Genomic DNA, 25,811 nt, shown 5'->3' with positions numbered 1-25,811 from the left:
TCAAACATACCCATTTTTGCTTTCTGAGATAATGTTCTCGCCTTCAACACATTCTTCAACGCTTCCAGAACCTCACCTGTGACTCACTTCCGCTTCCATGGTTCCATCCGCTAACAAATCCAATCCCAGATATCTAAAACACTTCAGTGCATCCAGTTTTTCACCATTCAAACTTATCTCCCATTCTACTTGTCCCTCTACCCTACTGTACCTAATAACCTTGCTCTTATTCACATTTGCTCTCAGCTTTCTTCTTTGACACACTTTACCAAACTCAGTCACCAGCTTCTGCAGTTTCTCACATGAATCAGCCACCAGATATGTATCATCAGCAAACAATAACTGACTCACTTCCCAACAGACTGCATACTTGCCCCTCTCTCCAAAACTCTTCCATTCACCTCCCTAACCCCATCCATAAACAATTAAACAACCATGGAGACATCATGCATCCCTGCTGCAAACCGACATTCACTGGGAACCAATCACTTTCCTCTCTTCCTACACGTACACATGCCTTACATCCTCGATAAAAACTTTTCACTGCTTCTAGTAACTTGCCTCCCACACCATATACTCTTAATACTTTCCACAGAGCATCTCTATCAACTCTATCATATGCCTTCTCCAGGTCCATAAATGCTACATACAAATCAATTTATTTTTCTAAGCATTTCTCACATACATTCTTCAAAGCAAACACCTGATCCACACATCCTCTACCACTTCTGAAACCACACTGCTCTTCCCCAATCTGATGCTCTGTACATGCCTTCACCCTCTCAATCAATACCCTCCCATACAATTTCCCAGGAATACTCAACATACTTATACCTCTGAAATTTGAATACTCACCTTTATCCCCTTTGACTTTGTACAATGGCACTATGCATGCATTCTGACAATCCTCAGGCACTTCACCATGAGCCATACATACATTGAATATCCTCACCAACCAGTCAACAACACAGTTACCCCCCTTTTTAATAAATTTCACTGCAATACCATCCAAACCCGCCCCATACTAGATCGCTGTCTCCTGTGCCAGCAAGGTAGCGCTAGGAACAGATGAAGAAAGGTCACACCCATTATCTTGCTATCATGTGTAATACCCAGAAACCACAGCTACCTATTCACAACCAGACCCCACAGACCTTTCCATGGTTTACCCAGGATGCTTCACATGCCATGGTTCAGTCCACAGACAACAGTATACTCCAGTATGCCACATTGTTCCAATTCACTCTATCCTGTGCATACCTTTCACCCTCCTGCATGTTCTGGCCCTGGTGGCTAAAAATCTTTTTCACTCCATCCATCCACCTCCAATTTGGTCTGCTTCTCGTTCCTTTCACTTCTGACACATATATCCTCTTTGTCAACCTTTCCTCTCTCATTCTCTCCAAATGTTCAAGCCATTTCAGCACAATATCTTCTGCTCTCATACCTACACTTTTTATGACCACACATCCCTCTTACCCTTTCATCACTTACTCTATCAAACCACCTCACACCACTTTGTCCTCAAATATTTCATTTCCAACACATACACCTTTGAGAGACTTATACATACTGGTACTCCCTGCCTAACAAATACAAAAATGACAAAACATAAAACACCAAAATGACCCAACAAACACTAAACAACCACCTTCCTAAACAAATCTTAAGCACCATCTTGCCAGACATACAGTCACCAGAAACTACACTTTCCTGTTGGTGCTCTGCACAATATCCGTTACTCCAACATTACAAATACAATTTCAAAATAACACAAGACCGCTCATGCCCACAAAGCAACTACCATAAAAACACTGAACATTTACATCTCAACAGCTCTGCACTTCCCCAAATACACACACACACACACACACACACACACACACACACACACACACACACACACACACATCACACTTTACGATCTATGGTTATACCTTACCTAATCTTACCTTCCTTTGGCAGGAGTCTCTTGTCTTTTAAGGGACTCCTGCAGCAGTCACGTAACTGGCCACATCCACCAGGTGGGACCACATGTCATACAATATAGAGGAGTATGTGTGTCTATGTAACTGCAAGGAACAATGTCTACACTATAGTGATTATATCCTTGGTATGTGGGGTCTTGAGATATGTTCGAATAGTGTCTGTAGTGTTGCAAGTATAGTGGAGTGGTGTTTCAGACTGAGTTGGAGGCAACTGTATAGTGCTTGTGCTTGTTGGGACATTATGGTGTGCATGTTTTGGTGTGCTATTTGGTTGGGGTTGATTTTCTGAGTGTTCCACAGAAAAGCGAAAATTTATTCAATTAAACATCCATTATAGCATCTTACAAGATGAAAAAATAATAGAATGCTTTTTACTTCTATCTACTTGTCCACAACTTGATCATAAAACCTAAAACAGTGGGAAATATCACTAGCAGTCAGAAATATTAGTAATTTTTTTTTTTTTTTTTTTTGCTTTGTCGCTGTCTCCCGCATTTGCGAGGTAGCGCAAGGAAACAGACGAAAGAAATGGCCCAAACCACCCCCATACACATGTATATACATACGTCCACACACGCAAATATACATACCTAAACAGCTTTCCATGGTTTACCCCAGACGCTTCACATGCCTTGATTCAATCCACTGACAGCACGTCAACCCCGGTATACCACATCGCTCCAATTCACTCTTTTCCTTGCCCTCCTTTCACCCTCCTGCATGTTCAGGCCCCGATCACACAAAATCTTTTTCACTCCATCTTTCCACCTCCAATTTGGTCTCCCTCTTCTCCTCGTTCCCTCCACCTCCGACACATATATCCTCTTGGTCAATCTTTCCTCACTCATTCTCTCCATGTGCCCAAACCATTTCAAAACACCCTCTTCTGCTCTCTCAACCACGCTCTTTTTATTTCCACACATCTCTCTTACCCTTACGTTACTTACTCGATCAAACCACCTCACACCACACATTGTCCTCAAACATCTCATTTCCAGCACATCCATCCTCCTGCGCACAACTCTATCCATAGCCCACGCCTCGCAACCATACAACATTGTTGGAACCACTATTCCTTCAAACATACCCATTTTTGCTTTCCGAGATAATGTTCTCGACTTCCACACATTCTTCAAGGCTCCCAGAATTTTCGCCCCCTCCCCCACCCTATGATCCACTTCCGCTTCCATGGTTCCATCCGCTGCCAGATCCACTCCCAGATATCTAAAACACTTCACTTCCTCCAGTTTTTCTCCATTCAAACTCACCTCCCAATTGACTTGACCCTCAACCCTACTGTATATTAGGAGTAATATACTAAAATATTTCAAATAATTAAGAAAATATGTGCTGGCTCTGCCTTTTAGCATGGTGGTGGTAGCTATAAATAGAGGTAGTAGGTAGGAACATTCAGGTGGAAGCAGTAGGTAGAAGCATTAGACAGTAGTAGTGGGCAGGAACATTAGGTATGAGCATTAGGCAGAAGTAGTCTGTGGGAGCCTCTGCAAACACTGCACTAGAGTTGCCCTCTGCCAGCGCCCTGTTAATGGTGAGGCACTTAAGGCTAAGAAGTGGCACAGGAGTTCACTAGTTATGGAGACTCTATTACCATGGCCGCCCCCTTAAGGGAGTTACAGAAGTGAAGAGGCATCAGAGATTTAGATAGACAGATACAGTAATAAAATAAACTTATCTATCGTAGTGTCACGTATCTACCACACCACCCATGGTTAAAATTCTGAAACACTATGATGTCCCCCTAAATACATGGAGGATGGCCTACACACCAGGCAGCCACCTTCAGTTGTCCACTAGCAAGAAAAGGTCATAAAACCCCTGCACTAGAATATGGAGAGATGTAACTAAAGGAAATGCAAGCCATGCCCTGCTTTTTGTGAAGGCAAAAGCTCATTTAATTTTTAGGAAATAACAAAGGCACACACAAATTCTGAGCTCTGCTTTCTTTGGTGATGGCAATAACTGCTGCAAGCCAGTTCAATTACTTAAATAAATAAGCTTGAAATGAGTAGCACTTAAACATTATAAATATTATGTACTGGGTAATCAAACACACTCTAACATAATAAAATGAAACAGTAATATCACTAAAGAAGATAACAAGCTATAACATATCCTATCAAAACCTTGTATGTACATCAACAACTTCAAATAATTGTCTTCTCCCAGCAAGTTTCACACAGTTAATAACACCCTTCCTTCCCATCTCAATGAAATGGTATTCTCAAAAACATGAGGAACAAACAACTGTACTCACCAGATGGCAAAGACTTTTCAAATGGTATGGATTGATAGCCAAAGCATTCTGATAACATGTTTGGGCTTCATGGAACTCATTTTTTTTCTCATGAAGTAGGCCTTTCTGGAAAAATAAAACACAAGCTAACTTAGCCAATGACAGATATTTCAACTGAACACTCGTTATATTGTACAATCAAAGTTTATGAAGTAGAAAACAATAAGAATTTTATTACACTTTTCAAGGAAATTAATATCCATGAGGAGAAAAATCTTGAGGACACACTTCATCAAAGATGGACCAAGCCCTCTATCTTTCCAGAGACTGACAGAGGGCTCTGTTAAGCTTCAATTAGACACATATGCCTTAAGATATTTGTCTGACTGTACTCTTAACCCTTTTACTGCATATATCGCATCTAAGCAATGAGCCTTTATTATTCTACTACATAAATCACAAAAATGCCCCAGCAGTAGAAAAACATCTCCCCCCATAGAGTTGTTTCACAACATTCAAGTTTCTTCAAAATGAGTGCCACAGATCAAAAAGTGTTACAATTTGGAAGTACAGGGATGAAGAACGAATGTACACAGAGAGCAGTGGTAAGTTGCTCGCTACTTCTCCATGATTTGAAGTTGATTTTACTGATCTGATAATAAATGCTACGTGTCATATCTTACAGATATATTTTATACTACCATATCTGTACCATGTACAGAGCATCAGATTGGGGAAGAGCAATGTGGTTTCAGAAGTGGTAGAGGATGTGTGGATCAGGTGTTTGCTTTGAAGAATGTATGTGAGAAATACTTAGAAAAGCAAATGGATTTGGTTTTTTTTTTTTTTTTTTTATACTTTGTCGCTGTCTCCCGCGTTTGCAAGGTAGCGCAAGGAAACAGACGAAAGAAATGGCCCAACCCCCCCCATACACATGTACATACACACGTCCACACACGCAAATATACATACCTACACAGCTTTCCTTGGTTTACCCCGGACGCTTCACATGCCTTGATTCAATCCACTGACAGCACGTCAACCCCTGTATACCACATCGCTCCAATTCACTCTATTCCTTGCCCTCCTTTCACCCTCCTGCATGTTCAGGCCCCGATCACACAAAATCCTTTTCACTCCATCTTTCCACCTCCAATTTGGTCTCCCTCTTCTCCTCGTTCCCTCCACCTCCGACACATATATCCTCTTGGTCAATCTTTCCTCACTCATTCTCTCCATGTGCCCAAACCATTTCAAAACACCCTCTTCTGCTCTCTCAACCACGCTCTTTTTATTTCCACACATCTCTCTTACCCTTACGTTACTTACTCGATCAAACCACCTCACACCACACATTGTCCTCAAACATCTCATTTCCAGCACATCCATCCTCCTGCGCACAACTCTATCCATAGCCCACGCCTCGCAACCATACAACATTGTTGGAACTACTATTCCTTCAAACATACCCATTTTTGCTTTCCGGGATAATGTTCTCGACTTCCACACATTTTTCAAGGCTCCCAAAATTTTCGCCCCCTCCCCCACCCTATGATTCACTTCCGCTTCCATGGTTCCATCCGCTGACAGATCCACTCCCAGATATCTAAAACACTTCACTTCCTCCAGTTTTTCTCCATTCAAACTCACCTCCCAATTGACTTGACCCTCAACCCTACTGTACCTAATAACCTTGCTCTTATTCACATTTACTCTTAACTTTCTTCTTCCACACACTTTACCAAACTCCGTCACCAGCTTCTGCAGTTTCTCACATGAATCCGCCACCAGCGCTGTATCATCAGCGAACAACAACTGACTCACTTCCCAAGCTCTCTCATCCCCAACAGACTTCATACTTGCCCCTCTTTCCAAGACTCTTGCATTTACCTCCCTAACAACCCCATCCATAAACAAATTAAACAACCATGGAGACATCACACACCCCTGCCGCAAACCTACATTCACTGAGAACCAATCACTTTCCTCTCTTCCTACACGTACACATGCCTTACATCCTCGATAAAAACTTTTCACTGCTTCTAACAACTTGCCTCCCACACCATATATTCTTAATACCTTCCACAGAGCATCTCTATCAACTCTATCATATGCCTTCTCCAGATCCATAAATGCTACATACAAATCCATTTGCTTTTCTAAGTATTTCTCACATACATTCTTCAAAGCAAACACCTGATCCACACATCCTCTACCACTTCTGAAACCACACTGCTCTTCCCCAATCTGATGCTCTGTACATGCCTTCACCCTCTCAATCAATACCCTCCCATATAATTGGATTTGTATGTAGCATTTATGGATCTGGAGAAGGCATATGATAGGGTTGATAGAGATGCTCTGTGGAAGGTATTAAGAATATATGGTGTGGGTGGCAAGTTGTTGGAAGCAGTGAAAAGTTTTTATCGAGGATGTAAGGCATGTGTACGTGTAGGAAGAGAGGAAAGTGATTGGTTCTCAGTGAATGTAGGTTTGCGGCAGGGGTGTGTGATGTCTCCATGGTTGTTTAATTTGTTTATGGATGGGGTTGTTAGGGAGGTGAATGCAAGAGTTTTGGAAAGAGGGGCAAGAATGAAGTCTGTTGTGGATGAGAGAGCTTGGGAAGTGTCAGTTGTTGTTCGCTGATGATACAGCGCTGGTGGCTGATTCATGTGAGAAACTGCAGAAGCTGGTGACTAAGTTTGGTAAAGTGTGTGAAAGAAGAAAGTTAAGAGTAAATGTGAATAAGAGCAAGGTTATTAGATACAGTAGGGTTGAGGGTCAAGTCAATTGGGAGGTAAGTTTGAATGGAGAAAAACTGGAGGAATAAAGTGTTTTAGATATCTGGGAGTGGATCTGGCAGCGGATGGAACCATGGAAGCGGAAGTGAATCATAGGGTGGGGGAGGGGGCGAAAATCCTGGGAGCCTTGAAGAATGTGTGGAAGTTGAGAACATTATCTCGGAAAGCAAAAATGGGTATGTTTGAAGGAATAGTGGTTCCAACAATGTTGTATGGTTGCGAGGCGTGGGCTATGGATAGAGTTGTGCGCAGGAGGATGGATGTGCTGGAAATGATATGTTTGAGGACAATGTGTGGTGTGAGGTGGTTTGATCGAGTAAGTAATGTAAGGGTAAGAGAGATGTGTGGAAATAAAAAGAGCGTGGTTGAGAGAGCAGAAGAGGGTGTTTTGAAATGGTTTGGTCACATGGAGAGAATGAGTGAGGAAAGATTGACCAAGAGGATATATGTGTCGGAGGTGGAGGGAACGAGGAGAAGTGGGAGACCAAATTGGAGGTGGAAAGATGGAGTGAAAAAGATTTTGAGTGATTGGGGCCTGAACATGCAGGAGGGTGAAAGGCGGGCAAGGAATAGAGTGAATTGGATCGATGTGGTATACCAGGGTTGACGTGCTGTCAGTGGATTGAATCAGGGCATGTGAAGCGTCTGGGGTAAACCATGGAAAGCTGTGTAGGTATGTATATTTGCGTGTGTGGATGTGTATGTATATACATGTGTATGGGGGTGGGTTGGGCCATTTCTTTCGTCTGTTTCCTTGCGCTACCTCGCAAACGCGGGAGACAGCGACAAAGCAAAAAAAAAGAAAAAAAAATCTAATCTCTGATAAACTCGTCTATTGTATGCCAGAGGTTTTGCAATATGCTGCTAATATGCCTATGTAAGTCAGTGCTTATAGATTTTGCTCTGCACTCTGTTTCTTTAATAAGAAACCATGGGTAAGATGTCTGAGCTTGAATTCTTATTTGCAGGCAACTCACACATGTTATATTATCCCGTGGTATTCATAAGCATGTTAGTCAGAAGTTGTGGAAGGCTGCGTCTGGTTTTATTCAACCAGCTGAATGCAGTGAGTGATTAACCACTTAACTCATGTGACATTTGTGGGTCACTGATTTAACCTGCTATTTCTCCTTAAGCAATTCACTTAGAAATAACAGCAAGTTTATGTCAAACATCTTTAATTTCCAACATCAAACATCTTTACTTTCCAGCAAAGTCTTTAATACATCTAGCAGGCCTCCTACCAACTCTCAACAATTGCAACAGCAACACCTGACAGACTCCCTCACAAACTAGCTATTGATAATTCTCTATAAATGGTGAGCAAAAAGGCTAAATAGCTTGCTTCTCTGCCTATTTCATGATCGCATACCATGCGATTCTCTCCCTTTAATACTATCTAGTCATTCATTACAAAACTTCTATCGTATGCTGTACTCACCATGAACATGATGTGATGACTCATGGGGAAGATAGAAGAGGCTTCTTGTAAGCAATTTGCTGCTTCTGTCACTTGATCTGTCCTGAAACATTAAAAATTATGTATATAATAAAAAAAGTAAAAGCAAAAAGTAAAAATATTCTGTCAAATATGACATTTCCTGTTATACCAGTAACTTGATTTATGAAAATGTTCCATTCCTAAAAAAAAAATTTGTGAGTTGAAAATTCATAAATCAAAGCAGATTTTCTCGATGACTACCATTATATAACAGTACACAGCTGGGAAGAAAAATTTTCCCCCAAATAACAAAATTATGCTAAAGACTATTTAAGGACTATATTTATGAGAAATAGTAAATCTTAACTAAATCAATTATAATGTAGTACCTAATAAATCTAGTCAAAATCAAAATGCATTCCTGTTAAAACCTCAGGCAACAGACGTAATCAGACTCTGGTTCAATTTCCTCCTTTCATTCTATAACAGCCCAATCTTGATATTATTTCTAACAAATTTGCATTTGACAGTTTCTCTCTGTGTGATTCTCATGTGTTAATATCACTGTCTTTTAGTTCAGTACAATCTACATGAAGGACATGGATCACTATCTCTCTCACAATGCACTCCATTTTGGGAAAGACTTTGAAGTCATTCCCACACTCTGATCACAAATGTCACCACCCTACTTCTTTTTAGGACTCAGCAACACTGTCATCAGCATTCCTAATATAGAAGCATCTCTAAAATCCACAAAAACTGTGGGTTTTCATTCATAAACTGAAGTATGGTTGCTAATTATGTATTTTGTACTTATCAAAATTTGTAAACTGGACATTTGTAAATCATAGTATAGATAAATACAAAATAGTGGTCACAGCAGAAACTTCTATCACCAATCAGTCTGTATTATCACAAATTTCTTCTCTTCAAATCAAGCCTGTCATGTATCTCCTCTCTCACTTGCCGTACTTTGCCATTAGTCTTATTTTGTGACCATGCCTACTTAACCAAGAAAAGTAAGCTCAGTTAATTATGTAATAAAAAGTGATGCACTTTCCAATATTTTGAGCATCTTAATATAACCAAAAACTTTTCTTTACTAATCCTGTTCACTGCCACATAAGTTCACTTCTCTTACTCAACATATAGCATACAGCAGTGGTATGGCTAAAACTTACTTGAGATATAGCTGAGCTGTGAGAAGCCATATTTGTATTTGAAGTAACCAAGCTTGATGTGGTCCTGGCTTTGGTTGATAGGATGAGAGAGATGACGCCACTTCAGACAAAGCTTGCTCCACACGGGAAGCTGCTACACTCTCAGCATGTACTGAAGCTGTGGGGGGGTGAGGGGGAGAGTCAAGGATGAGTTGGGGTTTTGGTCCGTGTTTTTCAGGATTAGTGTCCATTTGTACTGAAGGAGAGAGAAGTCTAAGGTTCAGGGACACCACTTCGGAGAAGACAAGTCCCATGGAAGAGGGGGCCGAACTTTCAGCAGGGGTCGGGGCTGTGGGGAAAGGGTCAGGTGCTCAATGAGATGGTAATCATCATCCCTTCAAGTGAAACAAAGTTCAAGTATAAAACTTAGGGGGATATTCATCTCTGAAGCAAACATATACAGTTTACTTTCAGAATGGTTCTGTTAGGAATGAGTGTGTAGAGCACAGTACAACTCATAATGGACCACATACATTATGTACATCAACAACATTCTACAATAACAACATTAATATTACAAAAGCCTTTAAATTCAAAGTCACAGGAAGAATAATGATCACCAAAGCAGAGACAATATGCAGTACAGAATTCAGAGGAGTAATTAGTGAGCTTTGTCAATTTCTAAACTTAGCAACAGTTAGTACTTCTATGTTATAAGGTCACAACCAAAGCCCCAACAAGCAATGGGTTCTATGATGCAAGTGGAAAATCTTTCAATATGATATAAGCATTAAACATACCTGTATCCTTGTCTGACATATTGAATACACTATAAGTGTCATGGTTGGTGTGATGTTGAGACTGAACATCACTGATGTCACTCATTAGCTGTTCTTTGTATAGTTTTTGCCAAAGAGTAAACATATGACGTGCAGTAAGAAGAGCAACCTCCCCACCATACACAGCTTCTTCCAGACTAGCACGGACATACAACAGGTGTAGGTTCTCAGGGTATTCTGCAAGGGCTGCTTGTACCAGCTAGGGATAAAGAAGCAAACATCATCAGCAAAGAATCCTCCCAAAATACTGTCAAAATTGCTTCAACATACATCTTTATCATTTCAGTTCTTTAAGGAAGCATTAGGTAAGAGCATTAGATAGAGGTAGGAATATTAAGTAGGAACCTTTGCAAACCCTGCCCAAGACTTGCCCTCTGCCAGTGGCATGTTAAGGGTGAGGCACTAAAGGCTGAGAAGCAGCACTGGAATTCTTTAGTTATGAAGACTTTGTTGCCGTGGCCACCCCTTTGAGGGAGTTCCAATTGGTACAGGCATCAGAGATGTAGATAGATAGAAATATATAAAAGGCATAATATATAAAAAATACGTATATTTGAGTGATCAGGGCCTGAACATACAAAAGATGAAAGGCATGCAAGGAATAGAGTGAACTGGAACGATGTGGTATACCTGGGTCGATGTGCTATCAATGGATTGAACCAGGGCATGCGAAGTGTCTGGGGAAAACCATTTGGAAAGTTTTGTGGGGCCTGGAAGTGGAAGGGGAACTGTGGTTTCAGTGCATTGCACATGACAGCTAGAGACTGAGTGCGAACAAATGTGGCCTCTTTGTCTTTTCCTAGTGCTATCTTGTGGCAGCGGAAGGTTGGGGGTGGGGGCTATTTCATGTGTGGCGGGGTGGCCACAGGAATGGATGAAGGCAGCAAGTATGAATACGTACATGTGTATATATGTATATGTCTGTGTATGTATATGTGTGTATACGGTGAAGTGTATAGGTATGTATATGTGCATGTGTGGGTGTTTATGTATATACATGTGTATGTGGCTGAGTTGGGCCATTCTTTCGTCTGTTCCTTTGTGCTACCTCGCTAACACGGGAGATGGCAATTAAGTATAATAAAAGAATATATAAAAAATATGTAAAATATGTAAAAAGTAAGTGAATGTTACATACAGGAAGTGTGAAATCATGCCTTGCAAAGCCATAAAGTGGCTGATGGGATTAGGAATAAGTACTAGAATTCAAATAAAACAGCTAGCCCTATGAAAGACAAACATCTGAATATAAATACTTATGAAAAGACCAAATGTGAAATACCAAAGGCCTTTTTGACTTAATGATGTTCATTAACCTTTAATCTAACTGGGATATCTTCAATATATAAGTTCCAATGGATTCCGTACATTCCTTTAGCCATCTTGGGAACCATAGTTGATTCAACCAACATGATACATTATACAAAAAGACAGAATACGGTGTGCTTGTGAGAAATAGGAACACACACATATATATATATATATATATATATATATATATATATATATCGCTGTCTCCCGTGTTTGCGAGGTACCGCAAGGAAACAGACGAAAGAAATGGCCCAACCCCCCCCATACACATGTATATACATACGTCCACACACGCAAATATACATACCTACACAGCTTTCCATGGTTTACCCGAGACGCTTCACATGCCTTGATTCAATCCACTGACAGCACGTCCACCCCGGTATACCACATCGCTCCAATTCACTCTATTCCTTGCCCTCCTTTCACCCTCCTGCATGTTCAGGCCCCGATCACACAAAATCTTTTTCACTCCATCTTTCCACCTCCAATTTGGTCTCCCTCTTCTCCTCGTTCCCTCCACCTCCGACACATATATCCTCTTGGTCAATCTTTCCTCACTCATTCTCTCCATGTGACCAAACCATTTCAAAACACCCTCTTCTGCTCTCTCAACCATGCTCTTTTTATTTCCACACATCTCTCTTACCCTTACGTTACTTACTCGATCAAACCAACTCACACCACACATTGTCCTCATACATCTCATTTCCAGCACATCCATCCTCCTGCACACAACTCTATCCATAGTCCACGCCTCGCAACCATACAACATTGTTGGAACCACTATTCCTTCAAACATACCCATTTTTGCTTTCCGAGATAATGTTCTCGACTTCCACACATTCTTCAAGGCTCCCAGAATTTTCGCCCTCTCCCCCACCCTATGATCCACTTCCGCTTCCATGGTTCCATCCGCTGCCAGATCCACTCCCAGATATCTAAAACACTTCACTTCCTCCAGTTTTTCTCCATTCAAACTCACCTCCCAATTGAATTGACCCTCAACCCTACTGTACCTAATAACCTTGCTCTTATTCACATTTACTCTTAACTTTCATCTTTCACACACTTTACCAAACTCAGTCACCAGCTTCTGCAGTTTCTCACATGAATCAGCCACCAGCACTGTATCATCAGCGAACAACAACTGACTCACTTCCCAAGCTCTCTCATCCCCAACAGACTTCATACTTGCCCCTCTTTCCAAAACTCTTGCATTTACCTCCCTAACAACCCCATCCATAAACAAATTAAACAACCATGGAGACATCACACACCCCTGCCGCAAACCTACATTCACTGAGAACCAATCACTTTCCTCTCTTCCTACACGTACACATGCCTTACATCCTCGATAAAAACTTTTCACTGCTTCTAACAACTTGCCTCCCACACCATATATTCTTAATACCTTCCACAGAGCATCTCTATCAACTCTATCATATGCCTTCTCCAGATCCATAAATGCTACATACAAATCCATTTGCTTTTCTAAGTATTTCTCACACACATTCTTCAAAGCAAACACCTGATCCACACATCCTCTACCACTTCTGAAACCACACTGCTCTTCCCCAATCTGATGCTCTGTACATGCCTTCACCCTCTCAATCAATACCCTCCCATATAATCTACCAGGAATACTCAACAAACTTATACCTCTGTAATTTGAGCACTCACTCTTATCCCCTTTGCCTTTGTACAATGGCACTATGCACGCATTCCGCCAATCCTCAGGCACCTCACCATGAGTCATACATACATTAAATAACCTTACCAACCAGTCAATAATACAGTCATCCCCTTTTTTAATAAATTCCACTGCAATACCATCCAAACCTGCTCCCTTCCCGGCTTTCATCTTCCGCAAAGCTTTTACTACCTCTTCTCTGTTTACCAAATCATTTTCCCTAACCCTCTCACTTTGCACACCACCTCGACCAAAACACCCTATATCTGCCACTCTATCATCAAACACATTCAACAAACCTTCAAAATACTCACTCCATCTCCTTCTCACATCACCACTACTTGTTATCACCTCCCCATTTGCGCCCTTCACTGAAGTTCCCATTTGCTCCCTTGTCTTACGCACATTATTTACCTCCTTCCAGAACATCTTTTTATTCTCCCTAAAATTTAATGATACTCTCTCACCCCAACTCTCATTTGCCCTCTTTTTCACCTCTTGCACCTTTCTCTTGACCTCCTGTCTCTTTCTTTTATACATCTCCCACTCAATTGCATTTTTTCCCTGCAAAAATCGTCCAAATGCCTCTCTCTTCTCTTTCACTAATAATCTTACTTCTTCATCCCACCACTCACTACCCTTTCTAATCAACCCACCTTCCACTCTTCTCATGCCACAAGCATCTTTTGCGCAATCCATCACTGATTCCCTAAATACATCCCATTCCTCCCCCACTCCCCTTACTTCCATTGTTCTCACCTTTTTCCATTCTGTACTCAGTCTCTCCTGGTACTTCCTCACACAAGTCTCCTTCCCAAGCTCACTTACTCTCACCACCCTCTTCACCCCAACATTCACTCTTCTTTTCTGAAAACCCATACAAATCTTCACCCTAGCCTCCACAAGATAATGATCAGACATCCCTCCAGTTGCACCTCTCAGCACATTAACATCCAAAAGTCTCTCTTTCGCGCGCCTGTCAATTAACACGTAATCCAATAACGCTTTCTGGCCATCTCTCCTACTTACATACGTATACTTATGTATATCTCACTTTTTAAACCAGGTATTCCCAATCACCAGTCCTTTTTCAGCACATAAATCTACCAGCTCTTCACCATTTCCATTTAAAACACTGAACACCCCATGTATACCAATTATTCCCTCAACTGCCACATTACTCACCTTTGCATTCAAATCACCCATCACTATAACCCGGTCTTGTGCATCAAAACCACTAACACACTCATTCAGCTGCTCCCAAAACACTTGCCTCTCATGATCTTTCTTCTCATGCCCAGGTGCATATGCACCAATAATTCCCCATCTCTCTCCATCAACTTTCAGTTTTACCCATATTAATATATATATTTTTTTTTCATACTATTCACCATTTCCTGCATTAGCAAGGTATATATATATATATATATAAAGCAGTGTTTGTTGTATATGAAAAGGGCTCTGCACATGTAATTACTTCTTTGTGCTGTATGGGGGGAAGGAGTTTTAAACTCATGGGATCCCATCTCTTAAACACTCTCTACTATCATGCAACCTTTTAAATTTATGTTTGCTGTCTGCATTGACGATACTTTCAGTTAATTTGTCCCACCTTATACTGTAAAAGTATATCTTACATCCTTATTTAAAATTTTCTTACTTAATTTCATGTCATGTATCCCAGCATCTCTCAAAGAACTGTCCACCTCTTCTTTCTCTTTCAAAAATCTAAAAGTTGTGATCAGGTGTACAAAAGGAAGGAGCCAATGGTGTACATATGAAGGTTAATCATGCTTATGCAGAAAAACAGTGCCACACAAACCAAATTGTACTCATCAAAAAAAAAAAAAAAAGTGATAATTTAGCATAAAGTTTAAAGAATACTTCAAGGTTTTCTATCAAACCTTAAGAACAAGCACAGAGGATATAATTAGTTGCAACACTTGGATTACACAATATCTCAAGTAAAATAGCAATATATTACATAAAACAAAAATGTATATAATATAATCATAAATCATTTATTGTATATGTTTCATGAAACTAATAAGGTCTTACTTCTAATGCCTCTTCGTATTCTTTCTGTGCAGACAGTAGAAGAATCAGTAAGTGAAGAGATTGGGGATGTTCTGAGCGTAAGTAAAGAGCCAATTTCACGTGATGTGTGGCCTCAGCAAGATGGTAGCTCTGTGCATAATGGAGAGCAATATAAAATTCTACCAAGTGATCGCTAGAATCCAGCTGCTGCGCCCTGAAAATGTTTAGAGAGAACTTGAATTAACATGGCAAACAGTGGTTGCTGTACAACTGGGAAGCATGCTAGCTCTATGTGCAATATTATTCAAACAGTACAGTCAAGCCTATAACAAACAGATATCAAAATGTGAAAAAAGAATTAATGTGAAAAATGACGCTTGTAGCTCTCAATGCATAGAGATGTGAGCTGTATCTCTAGGATTCTTTATTTGCTTTGTATCTCCAATCATTGAATGAATCACAACTTGAAGTATTTGAAGATGATTCTGCCTAGGTCTTCCTTTAAATATACATGTGTTTGTTAACACCAGTTTGTACATACAGGAAGAGAAGCTTTAGAATCCTTCCCATAGTTTCTATTTGGACACTAGCCACATGAGGATTGACTGTTATGATACCTAGTACTTTTCTTGAGCAGTGAGATTGTGGAATTCTTTTCCCTCTTTTTGGCTTTCCCTCTTCCTATAACATTTCTACTTTTAAGAGTCATATCTACAAACACCTCAGAAGCTCTGATCGATTTCTTCATTCTTTTATACTCTATTTTCTTTTTAATCAAGATGACCATGACCAGGGTAGTTTTTACTTGGGTTGTGTTGGTCACTAAAGAAAAAAAAAAATCATCCTTATATCTTCTGAATTTATAAAAGCTACTCATACTTATTTCCTTTTCACACATCTTGTTCCAGAAGTCCATAACTCTGCTACGGAAGAAATACTTCCTTATCTCCTATCCATACATTTTTCTTGCCCAACCCCCAAATATGACCTCTTGTTCAAAATCCTCATCTGATTCAAAGAACTCTTCTATCTTAATACCTCTGTGACCCCCAAAGAATCTGTATGTGGCAATTATGTCTCCCCTTAACCTTCTTTCTTTTGAGTGAGCATATCACTTCATGACTCATTCTACTTAATTCTGATGCTGAACCATTCTTGCAGCCTTCCTTCGGATCCTCATCAGGAACTCTGTGCGATTCCTTAAAAGACCAGACAGCAGCAGAAGAGTTCAATGAGGGTTGAATGTACAACACACTGTCCATGTACTTCAAGGCCATTTTGATAATGACTAATATAAAGCTTACCTCCCTCATGATATTCAGGTGACAATCTTGGGATGATGTTGACTGCTTCACAGAATGACTCTTGTAATTTGTTTTCCCCAATATGACACCCACTGTTTGATCTTTTTAATCCCTTTCTCATCTTTTGATTTGTCTTTTTGTGCAATGGAAAGAGTAATTTCTGAGAAATTGCATTGATAAAGGGTTCATATACCTGGTCTCTCTGTGCTAGCAGTGGGGATAATCTACACTCTTGCCTCATTTGTTGCACCTCATTTTTGCCATCAGAGAGTAAGTCTCAGTAGCTTTTTACCACAGAAATACTGTGCACTAGATCAAAACCCTCTTGTCACATAAACAGGCTCTTATTATGATAATGATATACAAAGACTTTCACACATCTGCCACTAGACCATACAGAGATGAAAAATATGTCCATACACACATATTCCCAATTGTGAAAATAAACATATACGTACCAGATCAGTCTCAATTCTAAATGTCCTAAATCTTACCCAAGGGATGTGGAGAAACATATGCACAAAATTTCTAATTATCTGATTGGGATTCATGAAAGAAAGACACACACACATACTCACAGATGAACTATGTGATAGCTACTCCATGCACTCAATAAAATGTATGCATAAAAAGTCAAAAATATATGAATTTTGCATAAGTATCCAAGAAATATAATCAAAAACAGATCCTAAATTCACCTCATGAAGGCTTCAAGTGCCTTTGTCCTCAGTGACTGTGAGTTGGCTTGGCGATGGGTTTGATAGGCATCCAGAGTTAACCCTAAACCATGGTACAAGTGGCAACGTGCAGCAAGTACACTATTCCTCTCTTCTGATGACTTCAAGGCCTTGTCTACCCACTCCAGACCTTCCTGAATCTGAAAGAATATCATTATCATCTAAATATATCATGCAAATCTGAAAATTTAAGTGGTTACAAAATGAAATATTACAGTACCTCAAGCAAATAATAGTATCTTATGGCCAGGGGAGAGACTATATAGTATCTTTTGTTATAATCTACCATAAATGAACCTTTCATTATGTTATATTCAAAATATACATTCGTATATTTGCAAACTATGTCATGCCAATGAAGCACCAATTACGAGTTGTAAGGTTGGCAGTGTAATTGGAGGAGATATATCAAACACTTCAGTAGTCAATGATGAATGCATTAATTTTACTAATTATAAATCATAATCCCATTAAATGTCAGCCTCCAGCTTGGTCAGGTAACAGTCAGGCAGAACAAACAGTAAAGCAAATAAATGGCTCATATGATGCTCTACATAACACATACAAAAAGTAGCACTTTAAACATTCCAACTGAAAATTTTCTGAATTTCTTTTCATCTGCCTTATTGTTTTTCTTTTTCATCTTCTTACCTTGCCAAGCTGCTGAAAGCATATCCTGGCAGCTAAGAGACAGTAGTGAGGCTCAGCAGGTAATAGGCGGTGAACTTCATGCAGTACCAAGATTGCCCGGGCATCCTTATGACTACATACTAAGGCCAGGCCAAACTGCTGCCACACATGACTCTCATCATGGGAAAATTTCATTGCTCGTTCAAATACCTGTGGCAAATTAGATAAATGTGATAAATAGCTATTGACAAAATTGCACAAGGATGAAGAAAAAAATTAAATATTGGATGATATAAATTATGGAGAAAATTAATAAAAATGTGCAGGGAAAAAAGACAATTTTGACAATGATGAAGAATTTTCTAAGCATTAAGTAACCCAAGAACTGTGTCCTGACCGACATGAATTGAATTGGTATGTCCACTGATATTGAATGATAACAAATACTCTTTTAAATATTCATTCAAAATCAATTAAGGTCATACCACCTTCATAAAAAAAAATTTCTGCACTATTTTGTAACATATAGACAATATGACATCAATGTTCCTGCCTCCACATTTCAATCGTTACAGTCTTGTGAAGACCATGCCAATCTTGAGGACTGAGTGGAGCTGTACCCATGGCTCCTCTCAGGTTCCAAAAGAGACACTCATAAATGCAAAACTTTCCTTTAGCCCAAGGCAGTAAGCCAAGGACTATGTTAATTACTGGGAGGGGACCACCTAGGATGAGTTTCCTAGAGTAAAAACAAACAATGTTATTGCTTGATTAAATATATAATATCATGGAAAAAGAACATTCTAGGAACAATGTTTGCCATCCAGAAAATTTGTTTGTCACACTTGTTACTGATCACCTATGAATGGCACACAAAAGGACTGCTTATGCAGAAATCCCTTCAAAGACCAGTGTCTTTAGACACATTATTTCTCCCATTGTGACGACCACGAACACTCACACAAATTTGTTCCCTCCATCTATCACAATGTATAAAAGACTCAATAAACTAACTAACCTCAATTCATTCTGTCTCCCATAATCATGGAATGGCATCCATTCAGGATCATAATCTAGGGCCCTAATTCAGCGGTTAACACCTGCCTAAAAGACCACAACATTAAGTTTGCTTGATTTTTCTTGATAATAACATAGTTACCTTGGTTAAAATACAACACCCTCCGTACACTTTGACATTCCATTCACTAAGTATAAGTATCAAGACAACACTATCTATCTATATCTCTGATGCCTGTTTCCATCCGGAACTCCTTTAAGGGGGTAGGCATGACAATAGAGTCTCCATAACTAGTGAACTCCAGTGCTGCTTCTTAGCGCTTTCGTGCCTCATCCTTAACAGGCCACTGGCACAGGGGAACTCTAACGCAGTGTTTGCAGAGGCTCCTACCTAATGTTCCTACTGACTGTCTACCTATCTTCCTGCCTAATATTCTTACCAACTATTTCTACCTAATGCTCCAGCCTAACAGTTCCTACCCACTAATTCCACCTAATGTTTTTGCCTAATGCTCCTGCCTAAATGTTGCTACCTACTACTTCTATCTATTACTCCTATCATTTCGTGCAGAGAGCTCATCACAGGAAAATCTAGAGTTATGAAGAATGAGCTGTGTGAGTCAAGTGTTGTCAAGTGTTATGTATGACAATGAGAGATTGTATGTTTGTGGACAAAATGCAAGCAATCCACGTATGGGTGAGGCAGAAAGAAAAGATATTTACCTGGGTCAGAGAAGTGCAACCTGACAACCACTGAAGTGCTAGCTCACTACGCAGTCGTCACTAATCCTCCCAATACCCAGGCGGGTAGTACTGGTAATATACTTCCCTGGTCGTTGGCTGCCTACCAACTACTACCTACTAACACAACACTTAAAACTGTAAGTACAAAAATAAAATACAAGCACTTATGTTTACCTCAATTAATATTCTATACTGTTTTCTTCTAGCCAGTGAAATGCATAAAAGATCATAAACAGCAGTAGCATTGTCAAAAGCATGAACTCTTGCATTTTTGAACTCTGGGGACTGACTCAGCACAGCTTCTCTCACTGCCATGGCCTCACTGTGAGAGGAACAGAAATAAGTCATGAAACATTCAGTTACCAGAGTGTACCCAAAAAATTACAGTATAATCATGCTGGTTGACTATCAGAGGACAAAGGCATTAACAAGCTTCTCTAAGCAGTTAAGTCACTGCAAACTTCCTTATGAAACACACCAAACAACAACACACACACATTAGAAAATTTCACTTTTTAAGTATTATGTAACTGAAATAACTGTCAAATAAATGAAATGCAAATGGTGAAGTTATAAAAGTGAAAACAATGAAGATATTCCTATACGATCGGATCATTAATAATATGTTAAAGAAGGGAAGAAGGGAAGAAAGATATGACATAAATTATATATAATCTCTATGAGAATAGCATGCATTTAAGAATGTATGAAAAAACATTAAAGACCATTACATATCAAATTCAAAAATCGTTATCAAAGACTCCTTCAGATTAGAAAAATATACCTTTTAAATTCTTTTAAACTTGACCTTAAAACTGATACTTTTAGAATCACAGGATATATTCTTAAACAGGTGCAAGTAAAAAAAATTAATATAGAGATAAAAATGCAATGCTTTATCAGTTGATATCAGTTAAATCAGGCAATGCTGACATATAACTTATATAAGTCAGTATGGTAACACAATACAATTGAGCTGTTAGATATGAAGATCTCTTTATTGCTATTACTGTGGTATGATCAGGAAGGGAGAATGTGGTTTCTGGTGTCTTTGTTAAGGCTATTTAATCGGCTTCTGGACAAGGTTGTGAGGGAGGTAAAGGTAAAAGTCTTGGAGCTAAGATTGGGTGTGCAATATGCTGGAAGTTAGGGGTGTGCGAATTAAATTAGTTGATGTTTGTGGTTGAAATTACTCCAGTGGCAGAATCTAAACACAGAGTCAAGAGATTAGTGATAGACTTTAGGTGAATGTGCAACAAAAAGATGTTTGAGTGTGAGTTTAAATGGGAAAGACCAGAGGATATGGAGTACTTTAAGTAACTGGTAGTGGACACAGCAGTTGCTGGAAATATGAGAGCTGAAGAGAGTCGTAGGGCAGAACTGTGTCACAAGTTTAAAGCTAGTCCAAACAATGTTGCATGGATATAAGTTTTGGGCACTGAATTTAAATGGTAGGAAGAGTAGACGTGTTGAAAATGAAATGCCCAAGGACATGTGCTGTAGGTTGAATTGATAAACAAAGATCTGAATGTTGGATGCAGAGGATGTGAAGGGGTGGAGAAGATATAAATATAAAGTTCTGGTAAAGAAATTCTTGCCTAGTGAGGCCTGAGCATTCAAGAGGGAAAGACAAAAGGTGCACTGGACTGAAAGAACAAGAGTGATGGGGTATGGGTTGAGGGAAGGGGGGTTGCAATGGTCTGTTAATGGTCTGAACCAGAGAGTATGAAATGGTTAGGGTAAAATGTCAAGTAATTTGAGGTTTCGCTGTGGATGATCAACTATGGCTTTGGTACACTATATATGACAGAGATTGGACCAGCGCAAATGAGGCCACTGCATGTCCTTTCTTGACACTAACGTGCTAAGGCACAAGAGACAATCAGTTATAAAAGAATATCATAATTATCATAATCATTATCATCAGTATTTTTTCTTTATATTTTTTTTTTTTTCTTTTTCATACTATTCGCCATTTCCCACATTAGCAAGGTAGTGTTAAGAACAGAGGACTGGACCTTTGAGGGAACATCCTCACCTGGCCCCCTTCTCTGTTCCTTCTTTTGGAAAATCAAAAAAAAAAAAAAAAAAACTGAGAGGGGAGGATTTCCAGCCCCCTGCACCCTTCCCTTTTAGTCTATTATCATCATTATCAGGTTCAGTTAGGTTTAGGGACAAGTTAATTGGGATGCAAGTCTGAATGGAGAAAAATTGGAATAAGTGAAGTGTTTTAGACATCTGGGAGTGAACTTAGCAGCAAATGGAACCATGGAAATAGAAGTGAGTCACAGGGTGGGGGAGGGGGCAAAGGTTCTGGGAGTGATGAAGACTGTTTGGAAGGAGAGAACATTATCTCAGAGAGTAAAAATGGGTATGTTTGAAGGAAAAGTAGTTCCAACAATGTTATATGGTTGTGAGGCATGGGCTGTAGATAGGGTTGTACAGAGGAGGGTGGATGTTTTGGAAATGAAATGTTTGAGGACAATATGTGGTGTGAGGTGGTTTGATCCAGTAACAAAAGGGTAAGAGAGATGTGTGGAAATAAAAAGAGTGTGGTTGGGACAGCAGAAGAGGGTGTGTTGAAATGGTTTGGACATATAGAGAGAATGAGTAAGGAGAGATCGACAAAGAGGACATATGTGTCAGGGGTCAAGGAAACAAGAAGCGGGAGACCAAACTGGAGGTGGAAGAACGGAGTAAAAATGATTTTGAGTGATTGGAGCCTGAACATACAAGAGGGTCAGTGGCATGCAAGGAATAGAGTGAATTGGAACAATGTGGTATACCAGGGTTGACATGCTGTCAATGGACTGAACCACGGCATGTGAAATGTCTGAGGTAAACCATGGAAAGGTCTGTGGGGCCTGGGTGTGGATAGGGAGTTGTGGTTTCAGTGCATTGCACATGACAGCTAGAGACTGAGTGTGAACAAATGTGGCCTTTTTTGTCTGTTTTCCTGGCATTACTTCACTGAAGTAGGGGGTAGTGATGCTTTTTCCTGCAGGGCAGGATAGTGCCAGGAATGGATGAAGGCAAGCAAGTATGAATATGTAGATGAGTATATATGTATATGTCTGTGTATGTGTATATGTATGTATATGTGTATATGTTGATATGTATGTATATGTGTATATGTTGATATGTATGTATATGTGTGTGTATGGGCATTTATGTATATTTGTGTGTATGAGTGGATGGGCCATTCTTCGTCTGTCTCCTGGCGCTACCTTCCTGACGTGAGAAACAGCAATTAAGTATAATAAATAAATAAAATATAAATTAATATAAATATATATCATCATTATTATTATCATTGTTACAATTACCATAAATCATCATTATTATCAACAATATTCTACAGTTCTGCATTTCCATATGAACTTCTTTTTAAATCTAAGTGCCTCTCCCACTTGAGTGAGGGAGTGTGAGGAACATACAGGCAATGGCCTTATTTGTACACATCCCCGGTCCAACTGGTAAATACATTTTACCAAAATCAGTATCTTCAGTCCACAACCAAGCCCTACAAACTACTTCATGGTTTACCATAAAATCTAATTCTATTGGAGGGGGCTGAGAGATGATGTAAATAAAAGTGAGGTCATGAGGTTTAGCTAAGAGGCAAGAAAGATTGGTTTGTGTGTGAGTTCAAATGGGGAGAGCCTGGAGGAAGTGGAATGCTTTTGAAATCTGGAAGTGGACATGGCAATAGATGGAACCATGTAAGATGAAGGCTTCACAGGGTGGGAGAAGGGGCAAAGGTCCTAGGCACACTTGAGTGTGGAAGGAGAGGTTACTGTCCGTAAGGGTAAAGATGGGCATGACTTATGATGCGTTAGTCCCACTGGTGTTGTACGGGTGTAAGTCTTGGGTCCTAAATGCAAGAGAAAGGAAGAGGGTGGACATGTTGGAGATGAGATGGAATGCCTGCAGACAATATGTGATATGAGTAATGTTGAACACATAAGGAATGACAGGGTAAGAGAAGTGTGTTATAATAGAAGAAAGATGTTTAAGATAGCAGATCAGAGTGTGTTGAAGTAGTTTGGCTATGTGGAGAGGATGAGCAAAGAAAGACTGACTAAGAGGATATACATGATGAGAGGACATACATGTCAAAAGTGGAAGGAGCAGGGGGTAAGAAAAGGCCAAGAAGGAAACAGAAGAACAGAGAGAAAGAGGTTTCCAGTTGTAGGAGCCTGAATATTCAGAGGGGTGAGAGGCATGTCTGGGATGAAGTAAATTGGAGTGATGTGATATACAGGGGGTGATGTTCTGTCAGTAGGCTGAACCAGGAAATATCAAGTGGTTAAGGGAGACCATGGGACAGTTTGTTGGGGTTGGATGTGGTTGGAGGCTCTGGTTTCAGTACACTATACATGACTGCTAAAGAGTGAATGTGAAGAAGTAAGGCCATTTCTTGGCACTGCCTCAGTACTGCAGGAAATGGAAAACAAGCATGAAAAGAATGAAAATAACAAAAACCTGTATGAGCAAAATCAACTGAGATTCAGCCTGGTGAACTATATCAGGATAAATTCAATGTAAATGGAAATTAGGATACTAACCGTCAGTAATAGCAAGATTATATCCAACATTATTGAACAAGCAGAAAAATGTCTTTCATAATGTATCACCTGATGAGCAGAAGTAGGATTATTTCCTCATTGATGTTCTTAGGTACAAAGAGATTCGTGCCAGAGTAGTGTTGGGGTTTCCATGGGCTCTCCCCCATCTTCAGACTAGAGTTGCTACGACTTCTCTCATCTGTATTGATAATGGTCATTATTAGAAATCCCATTCATGAATATGCTGGCTAACACCCTCTTGTGTATTTGTATAACTTTTAATTTTGTTTTACAATGTTAGATATGTAACTCATGCACTGAATGTCTATCTATCTCTATCTCTGACGCCTGTTCCCATATGGAACTCCCTCAAAAGCATGACCATAGCAATAGTCTCCATAACTAGTGAACTCCAGTGCCACTTCTAAGCCTTTGGTGCCTCACCCTTAAAAGGCCACTGGCAGAAGGCAAGTCTACTGCAGTGTTTGCAGAGGCTCCTACCTAATGTTTCTACTGACTACTTCTACCTAATGCTCATACCTAATGATCCTACCTGCTATTTCTATCTAATGATCCTACCTAAATGTTCTGACTTACTTCTTCTGCCTATTGCTCTAAACATTTTACCAAAAGGCAGGGCTAGCACACAGTACTAACCACCAGAAAATCTAGTTATAATGAATGAGCTGTGTGAGTTAAGTGCTATCAAGTGTTGTGTACGAGAAGGAGAGATTGTATGTTTGTGGTCAGAATACCAGTAGTCCACGTGTGAGAGAGTCAGGAAGAAAAGACGGCTACCTGGGTCAGAGGAGTGCAACTTGACAACCACTGAAGTGCTGGCTCACTAAGCAGCTGTCACTAATCCTCCTAATACCCAGGCAGGTAGTACTGGTCATGTACCTCAGTGGTCATTGGCTGCTACCAATTACTACCTATATGCACCGTCATAAATGGTATACCATTTTCTATCAAGTACATTTACTTTATGCCATTAATTAATTAGATGAAGAATTCCTGACTTTTTAGTGTGTAAGGCATTAACACTTTATCAAAGAAAGAAATACATCTAATATCATACTTCAATTTCAAGGAACAACACAAATTGCCCTACCTAATGCATAGGAATCATTACATCATCATCATCATCAAAATAACTTCACAAATACTGGGAATATTGTTGTTAGAGATTCACCAGGCCTAAATCAGGCATAGGTCCTTGTCCTTAGCGAACCCATCTCTGCACTCTCCTTTAGCGGGAAGATTTATTCCATAAGTAATAAGTACACA

At 39.8% G+C, this 25,811-nt stretch overlaps 1 protein-coding gene across 3 annotated transcripts in view; it reads right to left on the bottom strand.

Annotated features, from left to right (window-relative positions):
• Window positions 1-25,811, bottom strand: part of Ttc7 (tetratricopeptide repeat domain 7) — a 137,019-nt gene that overhangs the window by 72,184 nt on the left and 39,024 nt on the right. For 2 of the 3 annotated variants that reach the window (XM_071668515.1, XM_071668514.1), the window contains 9 exons: window positions 24,594-24,723; window positions 20,131-20,278; window positions 18,217-18,405; window positions 17,527-17,705; window positions 15,546-15,738; window positions 10,445-10,682; window positions 9,666-9,822; window positions 8,485-8,566; window positions 4,264-4,368 (listed from right to left, as the gene is read on the bottom strand). In XM_071668515.1, the coding sequence (XP_071524616.1) occupies window positions 4,264-4,368; window positions 8,485-8,566; window positions 9,666-9,822; window positions 10,445-10,682; window positions 15,546-15,738; window positions 17,527-17,705; window positions 18,217-18,405; window positions 20,131-20,278; window positions 24,594-24,723 (1,421 nt within the window). Of the gene's footprint in view, window positions 1-4,263; window positions 4,369-8,484; window positions 8,567-9,665; window positions 9,994-10,444; window positions 10,683-15,545; window positions 15,739-17,526; window positions 17,706-18,216; window positions 18,406-20,130; window positions 20,279-24,593; window positions 24,724-25,811 lie in introns of all 3 variants that reach the window. The other variant, XM_071668513.1, reaches the window with a different exon arrangement.

This window comes from Panulirus ornatus, chromosome 13 (genome assembly GCF_036320965.1).
Source record: "Panulirus ornatus isolate Po-2019 chromosome 13, ASM3632096v1, whole genome shotgun sequence".
NCBI lineage: Eukaryota > Metazoa > Arthropoda > Malacostraca > Decapoda > Palinuridae > Panulirus > Panulirus ornatus.
Note: the sequence above shows the minus strand (reverse complement) of the source record. Positions and strands in the feature narration are given on the sequence as shown.